Source organism: Stylophora pistillata, chromosome 10 (genome assembly GCF_964205215.1).
Source record: "Stylophora pistillata chromosome 10, jaStyPist1.2, whole genome shotgun sequence".
NCBI lineage: Eukaryota > Metazoa > Cnidaria > Anthozoa > Scleractinia > Pocilloporidae > Stylophora > Stylophora pistillata.
In genome coordinates this window covers 19,730,734-19,756,137 of record NC_142528.1, presented here as the reverse complement: position 1 = coordinate 19,756,137, position 25,404 = coordinate 19,730,734, and the positions used below count along the sequence as shown (strand labels likewise).

Sequence of the window (25,404 nt, the reverse complement as noted above, 5' to 3'; positions counted from 1 at the left end):
ATTAGGAGCCGGGGAAGGAGCTTATTTAGCCGGCCTTTTAATGTCTGTGTATTTACAAGCGTGATATACTAAAAAATCGGTTTACTTATAAAACTCTTTTACTGTCTTTGTCGTTATCGTATGAAAAAAAAAATGTACAGTAAAATTGAAAATGGAAAGAATAGAGTTTAGTGATAAAAGGTCAGATCCAATAAAGGTATGAGCTGAAACTAACATGGTTCACTTGACAATTTCATGTCAAGCTTATAAGTGGAAAACACTAAAAATTGTACATTGCTAGTTTTATTAACACGATACGTAAATGACATTGGTTACTGTGACGGAAAATCATATTTTAGAGTCAGCTTTGTATAAAGCAATGATTTTGCATACATTCTTGGGAACAGCAAAAATGACTTGGAACAAACATTCTAAGTACAGTGTTCTTTCCGTGCAAAGGGGCATAAATGAAAGGTTCTGGTAAAAAGACACCTTACTTTATACCACAAAAGACAAGCAAAAAGTAATATGTGTACCCCGGTTAAGAATACATCGATAACTGTCTTAATTACTACCAGTTCTAATTCAAAGGAAAAAGCTATGACAATAAAATCAAAGAAGTTTGTACCACGAGGCATGCCTTCACTGTTTAGACTGAGAGTCCTAAAGTTTTTTGAGCATGTATTCGAATAACTTCTGACGGTAAGCCCCCACCCACCCCACCCCACGCCGTTCTGTTTTCACGTAGAGGCTGGTCAGCGGTCCGTTTATAAGGTAAACATGGCGATCGCTTCCTGAACACCGTTCTTGTCGATCAGAAAATAAAAATAACAGCAAGATATTGCTTCGAAGATGAAGCAGTTGTGTTATTTCATTCGTACCTCACATTCGAGTCGAAGCTTGGGTGGCACAGGTTATTTCTTAAGGTGGAATGATGAGGGGAATTTGAACACTAGTTGTAGTGTTTGATTTGTTGGAAGAAATGGTTGCATGGGGATGTATGAATGGTTAGTTTAACGAATAATTTCAAATTTTGCTGCCTGAATTGAAAGAAAAGTTCATTTTAATTGCTTCCGCACGTATTTCTGACGGTTTTAGATCTACCTGCTCGATTTATATCTGCAACGCTTCGTCTTGATAAGTCCCTTAAAATGGCGGCCAAAGTTGGATATTGGCGAAAATCAGGTAAGTTCGCGGATTTATAAAGTTTTCGCAAGGGTCGGGCCGCAAAGTTTTTTTCTGTAGTGACCTTTTCTATGGCATCTACTTCCTGGCTATGTTAGTTGGATCAGTTAAGAACGCCTCACTTTTTCAAAAATTTACCTTGAATTTGATCGGTTTTCGCGTGTGTGACTTAAGCGAACCGATAAGGTGTCATTAAAGTCTTCCTGTTTCCTTGATTGAAATGTGATGTTCACGAAGGCCACCAGAATGGAAGATAGAGTTAATACACATGGCTGTGGTATATTTGTTTTGCTGAGTTCCGTATTTTTTTTTTTAAATTGTCCTCCAAAGTTGTCTCAAATTAAAGTCTTGAAAAGTGTCACGACAGGCCTTCGCTCGAGTGAAATTTAATTTCCGTAAAACTCTGAAAAATAGAGAGATCCGATCAAACGGATTGTGGTTTTAGTATAGGCACATGAATGTCTTACAACACACAAGAAATGAGGGAAATCTATGTCTCAAGCAAAATCGACCGGACCGCTTTTACAGAGACACTCTCTTAAGACTGTCAAACCCAATTGCAGAACAATATTTGCTAAAAAAAAAGAAGGATTGATAACCCAGAATGGATCTGTTCCTGTTGTTATGAACATTTGAAAAAAGGCAAAATGCTACCATGTGCTACCATGTTGTTTCCCGTGAAACCAGAAGTTTTCGATTTAAATGAGTCAGAATGCAGGCTTTTGGCACCAAGACTGGCCAAGATTCTTCAAGCCCTAAGAGGAAATCAGTCGAAGATAAAAGAAAGTGTTGTAATGTTCCAGCAAATGTTAGCTAAACTGTAAGCATATTACCACGACTACCCCAAGAAAGCGGGACAATCAAAATTCAGTTAAAAAGAAATTTAAGATACAAGAGCTCGGCATTATCTTTAAATGTGAGACCAAATAAAGTTTTGTAAGCTGCAACGTGGTTAGCTACAAACAGTACTCCTTATAAAGAAAAAGGAATATCTTTTAGGAAAAAAATAGCAGCTAACTATGGTTTTACAGGCTTTTCACAAAATCAAGGATAGACTGGGAATGTTTCACAGTCGGATGGACTGATAAGAGATAGATGTAATATTCAAATAGATGATGACAATTCTGAGCAAGTTGATGATGGGACTGAAGATGATGTGGAAATACCCGCAGGAGTTACTGATACTATGTTAGCAGCTAATGATTTCCTTGAGGACAGTGAACGGCCACAAATTGCACCTGGTGAAGGAAGTGTACCTTTGAGTATATTCTGAAAAACTGGCTAATCCAGGTATATTTTTTGGTCAAAAACATTCAAGCAATGAAGAAAGGGTAGTCCCTGTTCACCACAGTGATATTTGCAGTTCAGAATTAAGAAGGTCCTCTCGAAGGGCTGCTAAATGTGTTGAGAATATCTGTGTTTAAACCAAAACATTGCAAATGAAGATTCTTTTGGTAAATCGCAAATAGCTTTACGGAAATGCGAGGGAAATCAAAGCATTCTGACTGCTGGTCAATTAAAGCAAGATGGGGCATTGGAAAGGCTAATACGTCTGGATGAAGGCTACAAGTTCTTAAGGGCTCTGCGCGGTTCATCCCCTTATTTGGAGACATCGTCGCAATGATAAGACAGCTAGGTCCTGCAAATTTGTTTCGTAGTTTTTCATCAGCTGAAACACAATGGATACATCTCCTAAGAATACATAGAAAGCTTGTTGATGATAAAGATTATTCAGATCATGAATTAGAGAATTTAAACATAGTTACTAACTATGATTTAAACTAGGAGGAAACGTCAAGGTTGATTCAGAATGACCGAGTGACGTGTGCACGACATTTTGATTACCAATTCAATCAGTTTCTAAGGCGCTTTCAAAGGAGAAGTGCTGCTCCCTTAGGAGAAATTTCAGACTGGTTTTACAGAGTTGAATACCAGCAGAGAGGTTCACCTCGAATTCATATGTTAATTTGGCGTGAAGATGCACCAGTGTATGGATGTGGTGGTGATGATGACATTACATCATTTATTGATCAAATAATCACTTGTGAAAAACCAGTTAATGATCCAGAATTGGGACTTCTCGTCAACAGACATATTCATAAGCACTCTCAAACCTGCCGTAAAATATCAAAGACAGAATACAGTCTCAAATGAAATCAAGCAGCATTTTACATCCTACTGGCAGTGATAACAATTAGGAAATATAAAGAAAATTTGAAACATATCGATAAGCATTTAAGTGTTATGAAAGAGGGGGACAACACCACTTTTGAACAAATGCTAATTAATCCGGACATCACTGAACAAACGTATTATCTCCCACCACATTTCTGAAAAGAAATCCAAATAAACTACGGATGAACAACTACAACAGTGCCTGTCTAAGTGCGTGGAGAGCAAATATGGATATGCAGTTTGTTTGGATGTTTATTCTTGTACAACGTACATGTTTTACAACAAGCATGCGAGGAGGCAAAGAAAGGAAATTGCAGCATAAAGCAGCAAGTGAGAGATATTGGGAATAAAGTTTTAGATAGTGTGGAGATCAGCGCTCGAAGAGGCGGTTTACATAGTTTTTTAGGTACCAATGAGAAAATCTCTAGAAAGGTGATTTTTATCATTTTTGAAACCAATGAATGAAACAGAAGAAATGGAGGATGACTCTGAAGAAATTCACTCTACTGTTTTTATTAAGAGGTTCATAGAAAGACCAACTAGCTTAGAGAATGTTACTTTGGATGATTGGGCTGCAAAATATGCTTCACCCAAAACTCATTTAGGAAAAAATCTAAAAGTTTGGACACAGATAGTCTCTCTTGAAACAGGGAAAGATGATGATCCTGATGATGAATTCGCTGATTTTGAAAAGGAACGCGAGCACAATACAAAAACTGCAAAAAGAGTTGTGCAAGAAGACACAAACAAACCCATTTGATGCATCCCACCTATGTATACAAAATGCAAAGGTAGATGAATTTAATGGAAAAGTACATAATGTAGCTGTAGGGAACAAAGACAGAATCACAGAACTAGATAGTGTTATTGGAGCTAAATCTCCTTAGCTTCGAGAAAAAAATATTAAGACAAATTCCAAATGACGCAAAAAAAACAAGCAGTTGGTATTGAACCTCTGCCTCGCTTAAGGTGAAAGAACTGACCTTTAGTGTAATGGATATACGAAGTGAAGATGGCATGACAAATGGTGCTGGGAATATTGTCAAAACCAATAAAGCAGACCCTCGGGCGTAGTTTAGGTACAGTTTCATCGTTCAGATGTCGGTCAAAAACTATAAATGAGAACAGACATCTCTATAAAGGCTGATAGTTTCTAAAGAAACTGTTTGGGGCTGCGTCGGTGGAGTTAACACAATAATTTGGATATATCAACAAAGTTGAAATGGTAAATTGGCCACCGTAACGACTACAAAAGCTGACGTTTCAAGCGTTAGCCCTTAGTCGGAGCGAATAGAGGAATTGTGGGTTGTGTGTGCTTTTAAAGGCAGAAAATGGAGCTACGTTATCTAGACATCTCTATACCCAGGGAATTGGGCATGCATGGACCCCAGTAAAACTGGTTACCTTACATATTTTTGTTGATAAAAACAAAGCAGCTCAAGTTGTTTGAAAACAGTTTCCATTACGCCGTGCAGCAGCAAAAATAGTTCATAGATCACAGGGAGATACTGAAACTAAAACTGTTGTCGACTTAAGTGCTAAGAGATCCATTCCACATATACTCTATGTTGCACTTGTAGAGTTACCACCTTTGAAGGCTTATACGTTACTGATCTCTGTGAAGAAAAAATTGCTATCCATGCTACTGTTGAGAAAGCGATGGAGCGATTAAGAACAACTGCCAAACTTATGGCCTTACGACATAACAAGTTCAATGCTAAGAATTTGTTACCTGAACGCGAGGTCACTGCATAGACATACAAGACAAACGTAAAGTCACAAATTGAGAGAACTGTCCAGTCTTAGTTGTTTATCACTCTTCAAAAAAACTCCTATAGGACAGCTTTGTCAAGCAGTCTCGGAAGTGTTAGACACCATTTCGACAGAGAACAACATTATCATTGGAGACTTAAATGTCACTTTGCTTATAGAGGCAGACAAGGAACCTCTGTGGAATTTACTTGTTAGATGTTACAATCAGTTGATATCAACATACACAACTGAAAATAGAACGTTAATTGATCACGTCGTTACAAACATATCTCACTTGAATATACAAGCAGGTGTTTTAAAGACTTACTTCACAGATCACAAAGCAGTATGGGCTTCATTTCTTAGTGCTATTAACTGATTATTTTTTATAAATTTAGACAGAATTAAAGACAAAATATAGAAATTGATACTTTGTAGTGATACAAAGAATGCTAATAGACTCAGTCAGTCAGTCAATCTTCGTCACAATGCAAATCTATACCGTTTTTTCCACTGTCCATATTATGAAAATTAGTTAACATACACGAAAAAATTCATATTTGAAACGGGTGACACGAATGACAAGATTACTTTAATTTAATTAAAAATCAGCGGTAACAGTAATTATAGCAATAATTTTCATGACAATAACAAGATAAACGAATTGTCTTTCATTTTGATTGTAAGTCAAGAACTGGTTTCAACAGGTACGTATTCTATTTTCTTCTTAACATAACCCTCCAACCATTGCCCTCTCTGAGAAACTATCACCGGTTGTTGCTAATTCTTTTGCTAAATCCGTTTAGTTGACCTGTTTGTCATAGGACTATCATTGTAGTACTGTTTTGAGGCTCTGACTAAAAGTGGGACGGGGACGTAGGACGTGGAACTCGAGAACGTGGGACTTGGGGACGTAGGACTTGGGGACGTAGGACTTGGGGACGTAGGACTTGGGGACGTAGGACTTGGGGACGTAGGACTTGGGGACGTAGGACTTGGGGACGTAGGACTTGGGGACGCGGAACGCGAGGAAGTCGGGACTCGGTGACGCGCGGGGACTCAGGGACGTGATAAACAAACATCATCTGATTTTTGCGCTGAATCTGTAAAGTATAATTTTTGATGGCCTCGAGAAAAGTATTATACTACCGAAACAGGTAGACTGTTTCCCCGGAGACGTGCGTAATGTTAGCGAAAAAAAGTGATCGTTTCTGGTCACGTGACTAAAAAACGATGTCAACACAAAAGGGAAAACACTTGATAACATTCCTTCACGTTTCTTTGGCCACATTTCTTTGGCTCTGTTAAAGCTGGACGCGCCGCCTACTTTTGTCATCTGTTGTAGTTTATCCGCTTTCGTTTAGTAATACAGCATCATCCAGCTAAAAGTATTTTATAACATTTCTTTTCCGGAAATCGATGCGAACTAATCACAACAGAGGAAACTGAGGTGTCTACCTTCGATGATCTGATGCGAATCGTAAGGAATAAATGAGAGTGTTTACAATTTATTTCTGAGGAAGAATTGCTCATTTGGTACATTCCTGGCTAAGCTGAAAGATTGGCCTTGACCTCTAGCGTCGTAACAGCCGTTCAACGGATCGCATATTAACTTTTGTCATTTTTAGTCCGTACTCTATTAAAGCTGGACGCGCCGCCTATGGTGGCCAGGAAAGAAACTTTGAGAAATTAGACGAGAAGAATAAAACTTTAAGACGAAGTCTATCTACTGTTCAGCAGTTCGCAGTGCATTTTTGACAAAATAGCCCAAACTCTTTTAAACCTGGACGTGCCGGTTATGGCGGGCCAAGATAGAGAATTGGTGGTATCAAAGTACAAGGATAAGCTTAAAGATGATAAATATATATATATTTAGGATAATTTCAGAGCTGAGCAAAGAGTTTCCAGCAATCTGATTGGTCGAGCGGTTCCTTATATGACGCTATGTAAACCGCTCTACGCGGTTTATATAAAATGTTAAAGTAAAATGTTAATAAATGGCGGGCCAAGATAGAGAATTGGAGGAATCAAAGTACAAGGATAAGCTTAAAGATGATAAATATATATATATTTAGGATAATTTCAGAGCTGAGCAAAGAGTTTCCAGCAATCTGATTGGTCGAGTGGTTCCTTATATTACGCTATATAAACCGCTCCACGCGGTTTATATAAAATGTTAAAGTAAAATGTTAATAAATGTTAATAAATGTTATGATTTTAAGTTTCTCTATTGTTCAGCTCTGAAATTATACTAAAACAATTAATCGCCTCAGATTCGGTGAATATTGTCGAAAAATCCCATCGACTTCGTCTCGGGGATTATTCGACGATATTCACCTCGCCTTGGGCAAATAATTGTGAAATATTTATTTCAACGGGTCACTATTCAGACTTAAACGTAACAACATAACAAGAAAATGATATTTTCCAAGAGATGGAGGGACCATCTGCCACCACACAAAATTAAAAGCGAGATTACATCGCATCGTGGCGTGCAAAGTTGCCGAAGCTGCATAATTCTTCATTGCTTTAAGGGGGGACAACGCCCATTTAGACGTATTTTGATCTTTTCGATTTTTCGGGGAAAAAAAAAAGCTCGATAGAACTTTTTGTTCTAATTTTCGAAAAAAGGTTCATTAAAAGGGTCCCTGAGAAAAATAAAGTGAATTACGAAATTTTGCAACTGTCGGCGGATTCTCGATATTGATGGTCAGAGGCTCTTAAGTTATCTGAATAGCAGTATATAAGTGTTTAGTAATTGGGTTTTCGTCCTTCGGTCTGTGAGCGCTTCCGCACGGGCAGTTAATTTCTCTCATGGACGAACTTCAAGCATCTCGCTCCTAAGACGCAACAGAAGATAGCGCACCCGTATTAGTGTACCCGTATTGGATACAGAAAAGCTAATATAAGTGGTCGTATCCAGGCCAGTCAGTTCCGCCCAAAGGTTTTCAGAAAGTAACGGTGCTACGGTTGAGCAAGCTGTGAAGGCGCGTCGTGAGAACTACACATTGCTGTGAAACTTGTTAACTTCGCAGCGGGGATCTCATGCAGAGTTGAATGTAATAGTGGAATTACCTAGAAGAACCAATTAGCAGAACACAAAACAACAAGACCTATGGAAAAGAGATTAAGGAAAGGATCAAGAGTCAGAGTAAAGGCGAGACAGGCAAAGTAATAAATGATTCAAATAGGAGAAGAATACCAAGTATGTAGCTGGCAACAGAATGAAATAGATAGGGTGAACTAGACCTAAGGATAAATGTATGAGGAACGATGAGCCATTTGAAATCCCTGCTACAAACAAAGAGTCTTAGCTGAGTTAAGAACGTTCAGTTCCCAAATTGAGAGTTTTAGTTACAAAACTCACGGAAATTGGTTGGGCTGGAAACCGTTCGCAAATGGAAACAACTAAGAGAAAAAGATAATTCTTTTGATACTTCGGCTAATATTACTTTAGCTAATGTCATGCTGTAAAATCATTTCTGAGCACCTAAAGACTAAGACTAATCATTAGTCATTAGTCCATGGGCCAGAGAGGTTCTCGGTACCACCCAGGGGGACAACATGTGAATGTCATCTGATGAAAGGTTATATATGTGAAAGGCTTTACAAATTCACTTGATAGCAATCGTGAAAGGGCAGCTTTCCCAATTTTTACCTAATCATTTTGTAATAAATGCCACACAGGGAGATATAGACAATTCCTGAGTAGTTTAACTGTTTTAATCGAGTAGCCGAGTAACATACAGAACACATACAGCGAAAACTAATTCGTTCTTAAACCACGTGCTCTCGATCCGATCCTTACACTATGTATCATGCACAAAATGTCCCATTACAATTTATTTGAAAAATCAAACTTTAAACTTTAAACTTTGATAATAAATACTCACAAAAAAGGGTTTTTCAGTACCTATTTACAAATATGAATGCTAACTATATCTGACAAGCTATTGTTAAATTCTAAATTCTAACTGTCACTCGATCATTCGTTCATGGCAAGTTTCAGGACTTTCTTAAAGGCCTTTACAGATGTAACGTTTCTCAGGTCTTCGTCTAACATGTTCCACAGAGATACTGCTCTATAAGCAAAGGACCTTTGGCCGGTAGCTGATCTGAATAATGGAATGTCAATCTCCTCATTATTACGAGTTATGCGGTTATGTACAGAAGATCGTTTTTTAAACTTAGCACATAGATATTCAGGAGCTATTAAATTACCGCTTAACATGGAAACGAGGTTGACGACGAAACGGTTATTTTGAATGCCTTCTTTGTTTATTTTAGAAATAAAGAGCAACTTTGTGAATTGACCGAACGAAAATTGAAAACTAAGACTGGCTAACTGACTGGTGATTAACAGGTGATTAACTGGTTGACTGATTGGGTAACGACTGATTGACCGACCAAAGGGCACCTAAAGGGCTGACTGACTGAGTGACTGAGTTAATGGTGAATTAGTGGCAAATGACTGACTGCTTAACCGAGTCATTGGTAACTGAATGCCTCTCTGACTGGTTGACTGACTTGGTGACTCACTGATGACTGACTTGGTTACCGACTGGTGACTGACTGTCTAGCTGACTGGTTACCGACTGTCTAGCTGACTCGTGACTGACGGGCTTACTGACCAATTGACTGACTCACTTGTGCCTGACTGGCTGCTTGACTGGTTCAGTGACTGGGTGTCTGACTGCTTGATTAACTGGTTGACTGACTGGTTGACCAAGTGGTTGATTAACTGGTTGACTGACTTGCTGACAGACTGGTGACTTTCTGGCCTACTGACTGGCTGGCTGACTATTGACTTACTGTGTAACTGATTGACTGATTGATTTAGTCGTTGGTATCTGATTGGAAAACTGTTTTAGTTGACTGCCTTGGTGACCCACTTGTAAAGGACTGACTCACTGAATGGTTACTTACTCTCCTGACTGACTTGTTGATTGACTGACTGAGTGACTGCCTAACTGCCTTACTAGTAACTGACGGGCAGACAGGCTATCTGGTTCACTGCCTGGCTGTCCAACTGGTGATTGACTTGGTGACCAACTAGTGACTGACCGGCTAACTGACTTGTGACGGACTGGCTGTTTGACTGGTTGCCTTTTCGCTGGTACTTGACCTGCTGACTAACTAATTGACTGACTGACTGTTACCTGAGTGACTTTTACCCGACTGGCTATCTGATTTGTTAACTGACTGGCTGACCGATCCACTGGTACCTCACCGTCTGATTGACTCGTTGATTGTCTTGCTGATGGAATAGTGACTGACTGGCTAACTGACCAGTGAGTGACTGGCTAACTGACTAATTGGATAGTTGATCACTTGACTTACTGGTTGACTGATTCACTGGTACTTGACTGGCTAACCGACTGGTTGACTGACTTGCTGACCGAGTGGTGACTGACTAGTTAACTGACCGGTGAGTAACTAGATAATTGATTAGATGACTTACCGGTTGACGAACTCTCTGGTTCTTGACCAGCTTACTGACTGGTCTGACTTACTGGTGGACTGACCTAATGACCGACTGGTGACTGACTGGCTACCTGAATGGCTGACTGACATGTGACTGACTCGTTGACTTACTTACTGGCACTTGACTGGCCAACTGCCAAAATCTTTTTTGACTAACTGAATGGCTGACTGGATGGTAGACTGACAGGTTGACTGACTGGCTAATTGATGTGTTGACCGACTGGTGACAGACTGAGTAGCTGACTGACTGGTTGCTGACTGACTGATTGATTGGTTGGATGACTCACTGCTACCTGACTGGCTGAGTGACTGGTTCAGTGTCTTCATGACTGACTTCTGATTGATGGCTAACCGATTGAGTGACTGGTCGACTGATTGGTTGACTGAATTGCTGACGGACTGACTAGTGGACTGACCTACAAGGTACCTGACCTGGTGATGTACTGGACTGACCTATTGGTACTTGACCTAGTGACTAACTGTTTCACTGCTTTGTTGGTGACTGACTAGATTACTGAGTGGTGACTCTCTGAATGACTGGTTGACTGACTCAGTGGTACCATTAGCTGGACTCATTAGCTGGTACTCAGTGGTACCTGCCCAGCTGACTGACTTGTTGACTGACTCACTAGTGCCTGATTGGCCTATTGGATTGGCTTACTGACTGGTGTCTGACTGGCTTTCTGACCAGTAACTGACCTGTTGAAGGTCAGTTATTGGTCAGAAAGCCAGAACTGGCCACAGACTGGTGCCTGATTGGCCTATTTGATTGGCTTACTGACTGGTGCCTGACTGGCTTTCTGACCAGTAACTGACCTGCTGAAGGTCAGTTACTGGTTAGAAAGCCTGGACTGGCCACAGACTGTCTGACGGATTGGTTGACTGGGTCACTCGTACCGGACTGGCTATCTAACTGGTTAACTGACTTGCTGACCGACTGGTGACTGACTGACTGACCGAGTGACTGGTTGACTGACTCACTAGTACCTGACTGGCTATTTGATTGGTTGACTGACTTGCTGACCGACCTGTGAGTGACAGGCTAAAATGGTGTTTGACTAATTGATGACTGATCAGCTGACTCATTGTTTGACTGTCAAATGTTGATTGACTGGTGACTGACTGATCGACTGACTCACTGGTCCTCCACTGGCTAAATTTCCTGTGACTAAGTAAGTGGTGGCTGACTGAATGGTTGACTGCCAGGTTAACTGACATGTTAACTAGCTGGTTAACTGACAGTTTGAACGACTGGCGACTGACTTACTAAATGAGTGTTTGACTGACTGGTGACTTACTGAGTGACTGACTGACTGGCTGACTGACTCAACGGTACTTTGTGGGTTCACTGCCTTGCTGACTGACTGGTAAAGTGATTGGTGACTGACTCTCTGAGTGATTGATTGACTCACTGGCTGACTAACTGGTTGACTGACTTACTCGTACACGACTGGCTGACTGACTTGTTGACTGATTGGCTCACTAAGTCACTGACACCTGACTGGCTATATGACTGGTTAACTGACGCTGACGGATGGGTGTCTGATTGGCTAACTGACAAGTGACTGGCTGGGTGACTGACTGGTCGACTGACTCAGTGGTACCTGACTGGCTGAGTGGCTGCTTGGCCGACTGGTCAACTGACTGGCTCACTGATTTAGCAACTGGCTACTGACTGGTGCCTGACTGGCTGAATGACTGGTTGACTTAGTGAATGGTACCTGACTGGCCATCTGATTGGTTGACTAACTGGCTGACTGACTGGAGAACTGATCTGCTGACCGACTGGTGAGTGACTGGCTTATTTACTGGCTTACTGACTTGTGACAGACTGACTGACCGACTCACTGGTACCTGATCCGCTGCTTGACTCGTTGACCGCCTTACTGATGGAATAGCGACTGACTGGCTAACTGACAAGTGACTGACTAGCTAACTGACTGCCTAACTGACTTGTTGACTGACTGACTTACTAAGCGACTGTTAAACTGACTGGTGACTGAATGGCGGACCGACTAGTTGACTGACTCAGTGGTACCTGACTCCTGACTAACTGGTTGACTGACTGAGGGTCGACTGACTCATGGATATCAGACTGGCTATATCATTGGTTGAATGACCTGCTGGCTGAGGGGTGACTGACAGTAACTGACTGGTGACTGACTGGCTAAGTGGCAGCCTACATTACTCGCTGACTGACTGGTAGACTGACTCACTGGCACCTAACCTCCTAATCGACTATTTGATTGACGGGCTAACTGTTAAGCTGACTGAATGGGTGACTGACTGATTGACTAACTGGCTGACTGACTGTTGACTTACTGACTGAACACTGGACTCAGTGATTAACTGTCTGGCTGACTGCCTAACTGACTTGTGACTCACCGACTTACTGATGACTTACTGACTAACCGATATGTTCACTAAGTTGTTGCCTGATTGTTTTGCGGACTGACTGGTTGACTGACTAGTTGCCCGACTGTTTTGCTTATTGACTGGTTGACGGACTTGCTGATCGAACTGTTGACTGCCTGGTTGACTAACTGGTTGACTCACTGGCTGGCTGACTGACTGGTTGACTGACTTAGTGGTATCTGAGTGACTGACTAACTGGTTGACTGACTGACAGGTTGACTGATTCATAGGTATTGACTTGCTACATCACTGGTTGAATGACTTGCTGGCAGACGAGTGACTGACGGTAGCTGACTAGTGACTGGCTAACTGGCAGGTGACTGACTGGCTCACGGACTGCCTGACTGACTCATGGGTATCTCACTGGCTACATCACTGGCTCAATAACTTGCTAGCCGACGGGTGAATGATTATAACTGACTGGTGGCTGACTGGCTAAGTGGCAGGTGACTGACTGGCTGACTGATTTGTTGACTGACTAGTTGACTGACTGATTGACTGACAGGCTACTTGTTAAGCTGACTGAGCGGATGACTGACTGATTGACTGACTGGCTGACTGACTATTGACTTACTGGCTGAACAGTGGACTGACTGATTAACTGTGTGGCTGACTGATTGGCTGACTTCTTAACTGACTTGTGACTCACCGACTTACTGATGACTTCCTGACTGACTGACATGTTGACTAAGTGGTTGCGTGACTGTTTTACCTAATGACTGGTTGTCTGGCTGAATAGTTGACTGACCTGCTGATTGACTGGGTGACTGACAGGTTGACTGAGTGATTGACAGGTGTGGTGACTGAGTGCTTGACTGGTGTGGTGTCAGACTGGTGGACTGGTTGTCTGTCTGACTGACTGGTTGACTGACTGGGTAAGTGGCTTAGTGGCTGGTTGACTGACTAAATGCCTGACTCACTGACTGGGTGACTGTTTGGTTGTTTGTCTGACTGACCCCCTGCTTGACTGACTGACTGACTTACTGGTTGACAGGTGGGGCGACGACTGGTTGACTGGTCTGGTGTTTGACTGGTCGACTAATTGTCTTATTTATATGTTGACTGACTTGCTAACTGACTAGCTTACTGACTGGCTGACTGACTGACCTGCTGACTGATTGACGGATTGATTGAGTGGCTAACTGACCAGTTGACTGAGTAGCTGACTGACTGGTGACTCACAGACAAGTGGTGACTGACTCATGTTTTTTTGACCTTAGCATTTACGACAACTCTATGGATTATACTCCTGCGTTGAGACCACCTTTTACAATTCATCTTTAGATGCCAGACTGTTTTGAAGCCACCAATTTTGTTCTTTCACACGATTCCCTGGTTACCTGTAAAATAAAACGGATGGAAGATATGCTTCGGATCTTAACAGAGGTAACGATAGAAAGAAATACTATTATTATCGAAATTTATAAACATCCTCATTTCAACAGTTTTTTCATCGTTGTATAGATGGACCTTTACTGCGTCGTATACGTGAATTATTTTCAACACGTACGTTTCCTTTTGGAGATTTTTTATTAGGTTTTTTTGGTTGAAGAACTAAACGTAGATTATTTCCATTTTTTAGATTTGAACTGCGTTATCATGAATTCTATGAATTTATCTATTCACTTTACACATAGGTTTCGTCAACAAGTACAATAATTTAGGTACAACACAATTGGTGTATTGCGCAGTAATTTAGGCACAACACAATCCGGCGCTCTAACGAATCGTAGAATATTATGTATGGCTGACTACAAATTATGACCACAGCAATCATAAAATCATTCATTTCCTACTTATTGTAACATGTAAAACAGTAGAGAGTTTAATTTTGTTCCTTTATACAACGCGTATTGATGATACAGGGTGATTTACACATAATATATTTCATGGTATGCGAAAAAATCCCAACTGCTACTTCTTTATCCCATCTGTTATAGTAAATTCTTCTCTCGCTTTTATTGGGTGGTAAATAAATCGTAACGCGTCCAGAAATATCATATCGTGATGTCTCTTCCCCAACTTTAACTCTTGAATTTCTTTACGGTAATTCTCTACCTCTTGCGCATGTTAAACAGCTTGTTGACGAGTCTTGTATTTAAGGCAAGCACTTTTTTCTTCTGGGAAGTTCCTCAAACAGTACTTACACTACATGTGTGTCCAAACCCAACTCATTCATTCTGTTTTTAGTCAACAACTAATAATACAGGGAATTAAACATGCCTAGACAAATAGAGTCAAGCTTAGACAAGACTAAAAACCCCATAAAATTTCGTGACACTTACACCACATACAGAACTCTTATTGCTCCTATGCTAATTGTTATAGTTCTTATTCCTATCTAACACTAAAAAAACTCATAAGTATTGTTTTAGTCCCTGCTGTCGTCGAATAAACACGAATACATTAACACAAACGTATACAGTAGAACCTTGATTATCCGGACTCGTCAGAACCTAGGTAAATAGTCCGGATAATCGAGGGTCCGGATAATCGAAAATATGAATATTAATGAGATAGAAATGTAGACAAAAGGTATACAGCAAAGAAAACATCATTTTAATTGTTATTGTTATATCTACACAGCCTGTATCAATTTACAAATAACGGATCGGAAGATTTGTTTATCTTGTCGCACTTGCGACGAGAAAACACTCGCGCTTGAAACCATAATCAAGACGGCTTTGGATTCTGTTCTCTCCCTTAAATCCAAGACGATCATTGCGAACGAACCACCATGGATTAGAAGACAATTGAAATCTTGAAAATACGAGCGTAAAATAGCCCTCGCTCGTGGCGATAAAGATTGCTTCCGCCGCCTTCGGAACCGTGTTAATCGCTTGCGGAAGTCTTGTCGTGCTAAATACTGAGTCCAAAGTCGAACATCTGTGGGACTACGAACCGCGTAGGTGGTGGAAAGTTAAATCACTTGGCGGGATGCAATCAGCTACGCACACAGATCCTACCTCTGTCCTGAAGCATATTGATACAGGGCCTGACTCTAGTCATACGGCCCTTGCTAACGTCATTAACAATGCCTTTCTTGCTCCAATGAAGTCTTCTACTCCATTGGATTCTGGAGTCTCGTTTGCTGTGCAATACACCAACACGCCAGCGGTTACTGAGTTCAGTGTCTTGAAGAAGCTCATCGCTCTTAATCCTGCCAAAGCTTCTGGGCCTGACGGCATGCCCGCCTGGCTTTTAAAAGAGAACGCGGACCTATTGGCTCCTGTGGCTACTGATATTCTTAATAGCTCATACTTGGAGGCTCGTCTCCCCCAGTCCTGGAAGCTCGCCAACGTCGTCCCTATTCCTAAGCAGACCCCTTTTTATGACGTTAACAAACACCTGAGACCAATTTCACTTACACCTGTCCTTTCCAAGTTGGCTGAGGACTTTGTGGTTGATCGTTATGTTAAACCAGCTGTACTCGCTAAGGTCGACCCTCGGCAGTTTGGCACTGTTCCCGGTTCAAGCACCACCGAAGCCCTAATTAGTATGAATCATGCCTGGTACATTGGTTCTGACGGTAACGGGGCGTCAGTGAGGGTGATTCTCTTCGATTTTAAAAAAGCCTTTGACCTAATCGACCACCAGATTTTGGTCAAGAAGCAGGGTACATATAACATCCCCAATGCTGTCATCTCATGGATTATCGACTTTCTCACCTCGCGCAAACAGCGTGTTAAACTCGGCCACGAGTGCTTCTCAGAATGGGGCGCGGTCCCAGTGGGGGTTCCTCAAGGTACAAAACTGGGGCCGTGGCTGTTTATCATCATGATGAACGAGCTGGATGTTCCTGGCATCGATCTCTTGAAGTATGTTGATGCTACCGCTATTTCGGAGACGATAAGCAAGAACCAAGACAGTCACATTCAAGCTGCTGTTGACACCCTAGTAAGTCGTGCGACCGAGGATAAGTTTCAACTAAACGAGACGAAATGCAAAGATCTGCTCATAAACTTTAACACTAACAACCCTAATTCTTTCGATCCAGTTGTTGTTAATGGCAAGCCCATTAACCTAACTACTAGTGCCAAAATGCTAGGCCTTAACATCTCTAATGATTTGAAATGGAATTGTCACATTAACTCCATTGTTAAGAAAGCTAAAAAGCGCTTGTATTGCTCATCTCAGCTTAAACGCTCTGGTCTTGGTACCCGTGAGCTATTCCAGTTTATCCGCACTTGTATTCGTCCGATTACAGAGTATGCATGTCCCGTCTTCCATGATGGCCTCCCCGTGTTCCTCTCCAACGAACTTGAAGAAATACAAAAGCGGGCTACGCGCATTATTTTTCCTCTTTGTTCATATAATGAGGCCTTGGCTGAATCAGGCCTGACTAAACTTTCAGATCACCGCCAGAAACTAGTTGATAAACTATTTAAGAATGTTTTACAGAATGAACAGAACAAGCTTCATGAACTTCTTCCTACTCGCAACACATGTACCTTTAACCTAAGAAATATGCGGAAGTTTAAGCCAGTTTTTAAGACGAACACGTCTCGTAATAGTTTTATTACCTTCAATTCCCTTAAGGCCTGAACGGTTTTATACAACGGTTTTTTTTAGAACATATATTTAATGTCCTTGTTGCTGTTTTAATACATTTAGTCTATTTAATGTAATTATCAATGTTTGGAACTTGTAAATAATCGTATAATTAAACTTTTGGTTGCAAATCGATTATTAACAAACTATCTATCTATCTATAGTACCCTGTTTGAACAGTCTTTTGAAAGAATTATTAGGCTTTTTGCGACTTTAAGTTCATAAGATCACAACTAATTAATATTTATTAAAAAATTGGGACCAGAGGAAGAAGTCCGGATAATCGAATATTCCGGAGAATAGAGGTCAGGATAATTGAGGTTCAACCGTACCAAAAAGTTATGCATTCATTAACTAACCCTAACCCTAACCCTAACCGTAAACCTCACTCTGATCCGCCATCTTGAATATAGTACCTCACTCGGACCCAGTACTTCCCAGCTTCCAATACAGACCCCCCATACTACTCCTACACCAAACTACACCTACCACACTCAACTACACCTAGTACAGTAACCTACGCCAAACTACAGCTACTACACTTTACTACACCCATTACATCAAAGCACACCATACTACACCTACTACACTAAACTACACCTACTACACTGAACTACACCTACAACACCTACTACATGGAACTATACCTACTACACCAAACTAAACTCACTACAGTAAACTACGCGGAACTGCACCAAACAGTAAAATACGCGGAAAAGCAAGTCGAAAAGCAGTAAAATACGCGGAAATGCATTAAAATACAGTAAAATAAAAAAAAATACAGTGAAAATACGCGGAAATACAGTAAAATACGCGGAACTGCACCAAACTACAGGAAACTACAACTACTACACTACACTACACCAAACTACACCAAACTACACCTACTACACTTCACTACACGTACTACATGGAACTACACCTACTACACCCAACTAGAACTACTACAGGTCACATCTTCTACATCTATTTCATCTACAGGAACTAATACACCAAACTACACCTACTACACCACATAACACCAAAGTTGACCTGCTACACCTATTACACTTTGTTCTCGATTGTATTATGGAAGAAGCCTTTTTTTTCACTTAAATAGAGTATAACCTTGTTGTATTTTCGTGACGGTAATCATGGAAGCATTACCAAACAAGGTATAAGTTAGGATAAGGAGGCACCAAGCGTCATGGAAATCTTATACGAGACAGCATCCAGGAAATCAGCAGGCCAGCAATCCAACGGGGCAGGGGGGTGCTAACTGCTTTTCTGGGAGTTTTTGCGGAAAGATCCGACGAGTTCTTAACATTTTCTTGGAAAATGATATCTTTGATGATGTGACCTGCGCCCAACATACCAAACGAAAGACTGTTATCGCAATGAATGAGGTTTTCAATGGGGCTAACTATTAACTGTCAAATGGTCAAAATGTCGCGAACGCGATTTTCCTTTATTCTCAACTGAACACAACGATTTACACGGAGGACAAAGTCCTCCTTTTTGTACATGGTCAAAGGAGCGGTCGCTAATTCTCGTGGAGTGGTCGCTCGGCCCTCCACAACACTCCCCAGCCGAGAAGTTCTAACTGTCAATGTTCGGGATTAAAGGAAATCTTTTCAACAGAACGAAATGGAGTTATCATGGCCAAAAAAAATTTAAGAAACGGGACAACAATATGCGATCAGGATCAAATGTTCAACAGTCTGTTTAGGGCTTGTCTTGCTTTAATAGCTGCCTTCCGGATTGGGCGCTTAGTGGTAAGTTTTTGTTTGCTTCTCTCGTGGCTTGCATCATACTGGTCATCCCCACTTCGGCTGGGCTGGATTGGGCTTTCTCGTTGTTCAGCACATTCCAGGGGGTACAAGAAGTTGAGCGTACGGTTTAGCAACTTTCCTGCAGCTGTTCGGATTGTTGCGGCTCTGATTTTCTCGTCTGTACTTGAAATTAATTCCTCCACAAAGGCTAACTTCTAGGTACCTCATTGCGTGTTTTCCTTCAGAAGTACAACGTCTCCTTTGGTGGGTTGGGTTGAGGATTGTGTCCTGGGAGCTTTTAAGTGGTTCTGAGTCCGTTCACGCAAACTCAGAACATACTCGTTGAGCCATAGGTTCCAAAACGTGTCAAGGTGTTTCTGACCCTTACGCCACATGTCAAGGAGTTTTTGTGGAGAACTCAATTTGCTAAGGAAATATGGGTCTTGCTGTCGATCTTCTTCTGCTAGGGATGGTACGCCTGTTTTTGGGTTAAGGCTGAGGAAATCTCCTAGGGTGAGTGTGAATCCAGAGCTGAAGTCAGCTCCTACGTAGACTAATGGCCGGGAATTGATTACTGCTTCGACTTGCTTTTCAACAGTTTCCAGTTGAACTATAGTAAGACAAATCTTTCCAATACTCTTTCGAAGAGACTGTTTCACAAGACCGATAAGTCTTTCATAGAAACCACCCATCCAGGGGGCCAGTTCAATGGTGAAGCTCACTTTATGCCTTCGTTGGCCAGGTAACTTTGTGTGTCAGCACTTGTCATGGAGAGTTGCCATGCTTCTTCAACAGTCGACTTTACTACTTTGAACTGGGAAGCATTGTCGGAAATTATCTGTCTCGGCTTTCCACGTGTGGCAATGAATCTTCCTAGGCAGAACAAGAATTGTTCAGCGGTCATGTCATGAACGACTTCTAAGTGAATAGCCCTAACAGCTAAACAAGTAAACAGACACAACCAGACTTTTTGGGTTGCTGATGGCTGACTGACTTTCACATACAAGGGTCCAAGATAGTGAAGACCAGTGTATGTAAAGGGTGGAGATTCTTCTATTCGTGATCGTGGATAGGGAGCCATTGCGGGCATTCGGTATGGTCCTCCTTGATATCGTCTACATCTCAAGCATTTGAGTAGAACTCTTCCTACAGATGATCTTCCTTGTGGAATCCAGAACTCTCTTCTGGTAGCCGCTAAAGTGTGAGATACACTTGCATGCATCAGCTTTTCATGGAAGCTGTTCATGACTAAGCTCGTGAGGTCATGGTTCCTTGGAAGGAGTTTTGGGAACGCAGTATGTTCTGGGAGGTTTTCACTGAGTAATCTACCATGGCACCTTAGTACTCCGTGTTCATCCAACTGTAGGCCCAATTGGTTCGTCAGATTGTTTCTTGAATTAGTTTGACCGCATTGATTTCTGGTGTAAATGCACTCTTCTGGACATACTTCTCCCACATGACCTTTGCCTGACCTATTTCGTCTGATGTAAGCTTTTCTTTGGTTGTGCTCTTCTTCTGTAGTTTTCGGATAAACCGCAAGGCCCAAGCGCTCACTCTAAGTAGTTTGGTAAGCGAAGAGTAATTTCTTTCGCTGATCTCAAAGGGCGCAACTGGCTTGTCGAGTGATGTTTTGCTGGTCTCTCTCGGTATTCCAGCCAGTGTTGTGGTCTCATACATACCACGTGGGCCAGGAAATTGTTTGGTATTCTGTTCAGACACCTTGCTGTCAAATTGTGTTGAATTCCATGACGGCCATTGTGATGGATGATCACTTAACCACGATGGGCCATGCCACCACAAGTTATTCTGGATAAGTTCATCTGCTGAGACACCTCTGGTAGACAGATCGGCTGGATTTTGTGAAGTGGACACATAGTCGAACTTGATGTCCCTGTGTGAGGTAATCTCTCTAAGTCGGTTCTGAAGAAACACAGGTAATGGCTTACAGGTTGTTATCCAGTGAAGTACACACTGTGAGTCGGTCCACAGAAATCTATCTGCCTCGGACAACTGAAGTTGCTGAGTTGCATAGTTGAGGCATCTCGTTCCAATAAGACCACCTAGCAGCTCCAACCTTGGAATGCTGAGCTGTTTGGCTGGTGCGACGCGTGCTTTCGAAAATACCAGGTTGACAGTCGCTTTTCCGTTTACTGAAGAGTAGAGGTATAATGCTGCTGAATAGGCTTTGGCAGAGACATCTGTGAAGCAGAACAGTTTGTGTTCATCTCCACCAACATATCTTGGTAATGGCCGTGAGGACAATGGAGTTAGGCTCTCATATATCATGTTCCATTCTTGGTGACTTGACTGACTGAATGTCTCGTCCCAATGTTTTTCTTGTTTCCACAGCTCCTGAATGAACAGCTTTGCATTCAACTTGGCCGGGGAAAAGAGGCCCAATGGGTCGTAAATTCTGCTGACAGACTGCAATGCTTCTCTTTTTGTGTTCACGTTGGAGGAGAGATTATGACATCCATTGATAAAAATGGTATCTGTGGTCAAATTCCAGGAGGTTCCTAGGACTTTCACGGTTTCTGCACTGGTTCTGTCACATTCTGGGATGTTCTGGAGAAATTCAGAGGAGTTTGAAGCCCACTCACAAAGATTCATTGATGCAGATTGGAAGAGGGTTTTGGCTTCCTCGTACAGCTCATCTGCTTGTGTTGATGTTTCAACGTCTGTAATCATGTTGTCTACGTACATATTATCTGCTATCTGATGAGCGATGGGGGTACCAACCTTGGTTAGATGATTCTTGATCGTTGCAGCCAACAGAAATGGACTGGATATCATACCGAATGGGACTCTGGTGAATCTCAGTATTTGAACATTGTTCTCAACAGTAGGCCTTGAAGGGTCTTTTAACCTTAGGAACCTTGTTACATCTCTATGATCAGGTTGCAGACCCACTTGAAGGAATGCTTTCTCTACATCTGCAACTAGAGCCACTTTGTGAAGCCTGAACCTCAAGAGGAGGCCACATAAATCCTCCAATATGACAGGGCCACGGTGAAGGCTTTCGTTTAGGCTTTGATTTTTCTTCCTGGTCTTTGCGGAGGCGTCAAACACTATTCTAAGTTTTGTTGTTGTCTTCTTGGGTGTCAGTATTTCGTGATGTGGAATGTAATGTTTCAAGGTGTTTTTAAAATCTTCATCTCGGACGACTTCCACAATTCCCTTCTGCACTTGGTCCTGGATTACGGCATCATATTTCTGGAGATGTCATTTCGTGAGAGTCTATTGACTTGGGATCTCAACTGGACGTGTAGGTCAGCATTGAGATGGAGCTGTCTGGTTTGTTATCATGACATTTCACTCTGCCTGTTAGGATCCATCCCAACTTGGATTTCCATGAGGTTTAATCCTGGACTGACTGCTTTCATTGCAATGTCACCAGAGAAAATATCACGGTAATAATCATTTCCTAGCAACAGTTCTATTTTGGCAGTTTCTGTAGTTGAAGGTACTGAGTCGGCAAGGGGGATATCCTTCAGTTGGTGACTGAGTTTCTCTGGGTTGAAGTACGTTCGTTGTAGGTTACCGGTTATCGTGGGTACAACATTGACTCTTACATGCAGAGATGATCCACCCTTTGTTAAAAGCCGGAGTTCAGTGATAGGAGTGTGAAGCTGTCTGGGTTTTGATGCACTGAATGTATACACTGTTAGTGTTTCTGATCCTGTGATTGGGAACTGGAGTTTTTCTGCTAGCTCGTTGGTGATGTAGGTCCTTTAGCTGCCTGTGTCTAGAAGCAATCTAGTGGTCACTTTTCTTGATTTTTGCAAGTTTTCTACTTCCACGGTGGTAGTTTGCATCAGCACTTGTTCGTCAGAGGACAGCAAGGTATGTTCTGTAGCAACAGTAGCAGATAAGGGTTCAGTAACAGAATGTGCCATTTCTGAGGACTTCTCAACTGGAAACTTGTTAATGCAGAGACTTCTTTGTTTGCAATAAACACACGTGTTCTTCACTGTACAATTTTTCTGTTGGTGACCTTGTTTGACACAGATAAAACAGTGCCCCTTGATCTTTTCTTTCCTAGCTGTCACAGTGAGATTCTTCTTGTGAGATTCTGCGGTTGTTTGGTTTCAGACAGTAATGCACCTGTAGTAGTGTTAGAACCAAACTGGGTGACCTGTGATGTAGAACACATGTTTCCAACCGAGCCTTTGTAGTCAACTTTGTAAGAAGTTTGCCTATCTGCATTTTCTCTGTTACTGATGTACCTATGCAACTGATCTCTGAGTAGCTGCACTGTCCATTCATCACCATCATTTTTCTGGTCAGTCAGGTGGATGAGAACATCTTTGGGTAGTTTAGCCATTATCAGGGACACTATTATTTTACTCTCGATATTTTCTCTAAGAGCTTCTAGTGATCTAAGGTGTTTTTCAATGAGATCATAGTTCTTACGTAGGGCTGATGTTTGACTTGAGGAGGCAGGTAAATCCATAAGACTGGTATAATGAACACTGACGATGACCTCATTTTGTCCATAACGTTCCTTCAACAATTTTATGGACTGTTCGTAATTTGCATTAGTCAGGGGTAGATCTGAGATAACATCTGCAGCATCACCTTCTAGCTGAGCTCTGAGGTAATTCATTTTTTCTACTGGACTGAGAGATGGATTAGAATGTATAGCTGAGTTTAAGGAATCCCAGAATTCCTGCCAATTTAGGAGCCCTCTACTAAACTTCTTGAAGTCAAGCTTAGGTAATTTTACAGTGTTAGGTTTCGTACCTTGTTTAGTGTCAACTTCTAATTTCTTCCTCAGTTTTTCTTTCTCCAAGGTAAGTCGCTCTGCCTCAATTTGTAATTTTCGGTGTTCAATTTCGGCCTTCTGTTGTTCGATCTCTAACATCTCTTCGAGTTCAAAGTTCACCTTACTTGTCCCTCGTTGTAATTTGAATTCCATTCGGTCCTTTATCATGGCCATTTTTAAGCTCAATCCTACCACGGCGTCTTCTGCTTCTAAAACGAGATTAACAAATTCATCATAATCTTTCATGACTTTATCGTGTTCTGATTTACTAGCGAGTTTTGCAGCAGCGTCAAGTTGCATGCGAAGGCTTTGATAAACAGTTAAATGCTGCTGTAGGCGGTCTCGCTTGTCACGGGTTTCGTCCAAAAGTTGCTCTAAATCACCATCGATGGGACGTTCCTTCATTTCTGTCGCTGCTTCAATGTTGATAAGGATATGCCTTTTCCCTGGGCCAATAAGTCTTCTTATGTCGCCCAATCTGTCATCTTGTCGGCGGTTTCGGTTAAGAGGACAGTTCAATTCACGGCTGCTGTTGTTGATATCGTCGATCGAGCGAATTCGTAATTTTTGTCTTTTTCTTTGTTAAGATTCCTTTCCGGTTTAAATCGGGCTTTCCTCCTCGGAAGATTAACGTCAGAGTTTTGACAGTGGATGTAGTCGCTCTGCTACCATGTCGCGAACGCGATTTTTCTTTATTCTCAACTGAACACAACGATTTACACGTAGGACAAAATCCTCCTACTTTTCGCACATGGTCTGAAAGGAGCGGTCGCTAATTCTCGTGGAGTGGTCACTCGGCCCTCCGCGACACAAAATATTAACCGTCAGCTGTCAAAAACGCAATTGTTTTACCATCGACTGTCAAATAGGCAAGCCATTGTTAGGCGTCAAATGTCTTAGACATCCTTAATAAACAACTAAACGATTGCCTTAGTTGGGGTCAAGCTTTGGTGTTTATGAGTAAAAGTTCTGTTATATCTCGAAGATACATTTACTCTCCCATTGAGACCCTCATGGATGTGCTCTACGCCTTCAGACGCCAAGGCTGTACCCTGTATGGCTCTGGTGGCTAGAGAAGTAAAAAGACCTCAGAAAACTGATTCACGGCTCTTAACAAAAAGAGGCTGCAAATGTGTCGGGGTGCCTTTGTTTGTGAAAAGTCATTCAACCAGTCAGTGGACCAGTCAACTAGTAAATCAGTCCGTCAGTCAGCTGGTCAGTCAGTCAATCAAGCAGTCAGTCAGCCAGTGAGTGAACTAATCAGTCAGAAAAACAGTCAACATATCAGTCAGCCAGTCAGTCACCACTAGCCATGCATTACGAGTCATTCAGCTAGACAGTCAACCA

At 41.7% G+C, this 25,404-nt stretch overlaps 1 protein-coding gene and 1 pseudogene across 1 annotated transcript; both read right to left on the bottom strand.

The window, feature by feature from the left end:
• Window positions 1–19,516: 19,516 nt before the first annotated feature.
• LOC148722141 (uncharacterized) lies at window positions 19,517–20,498 on the bottom strand (annotated as a pseudogene).
• Window positions 20,499–20,672: 174 nt separating this feature from the next.
• LOC148722140 (uncharacterized) lies at window positions 20,673–23,188 on the bottom strand. The gene is made up of 2 exons (XM_088737002.1): window positions 23,087–23,188; window positions 20,673–22,505 (listed from the first exon to the last, which is right to left on the bottom strand). Exons 1-2 carry the CDS (start codon window positions 23,186–23,188, stop codon window positions 20,673–20,675), a joined length of 1,935 nt encoding a protein of 644 aa, XP_088593128.1.
• Between the last annotated feature and the right edge of the window lie 2,216 nt (window positions 23,189–25,404).

Coding starts and splice junctions, on each gene's coding strand:
- LOC148722140 (XM_088737002.1), bottom strand. CDS start 23,188: ATGGCACATTCTGTTACTGAACCCTTATCTGCTACTGTTGCTACAGAA. Junction 22,506..23,086: donor TGCAAACTACCACCGTGGAA/GTAGAAAACTTG, acceptor TGACATCTCCAG/AAATATGATGCCGTAATCCA.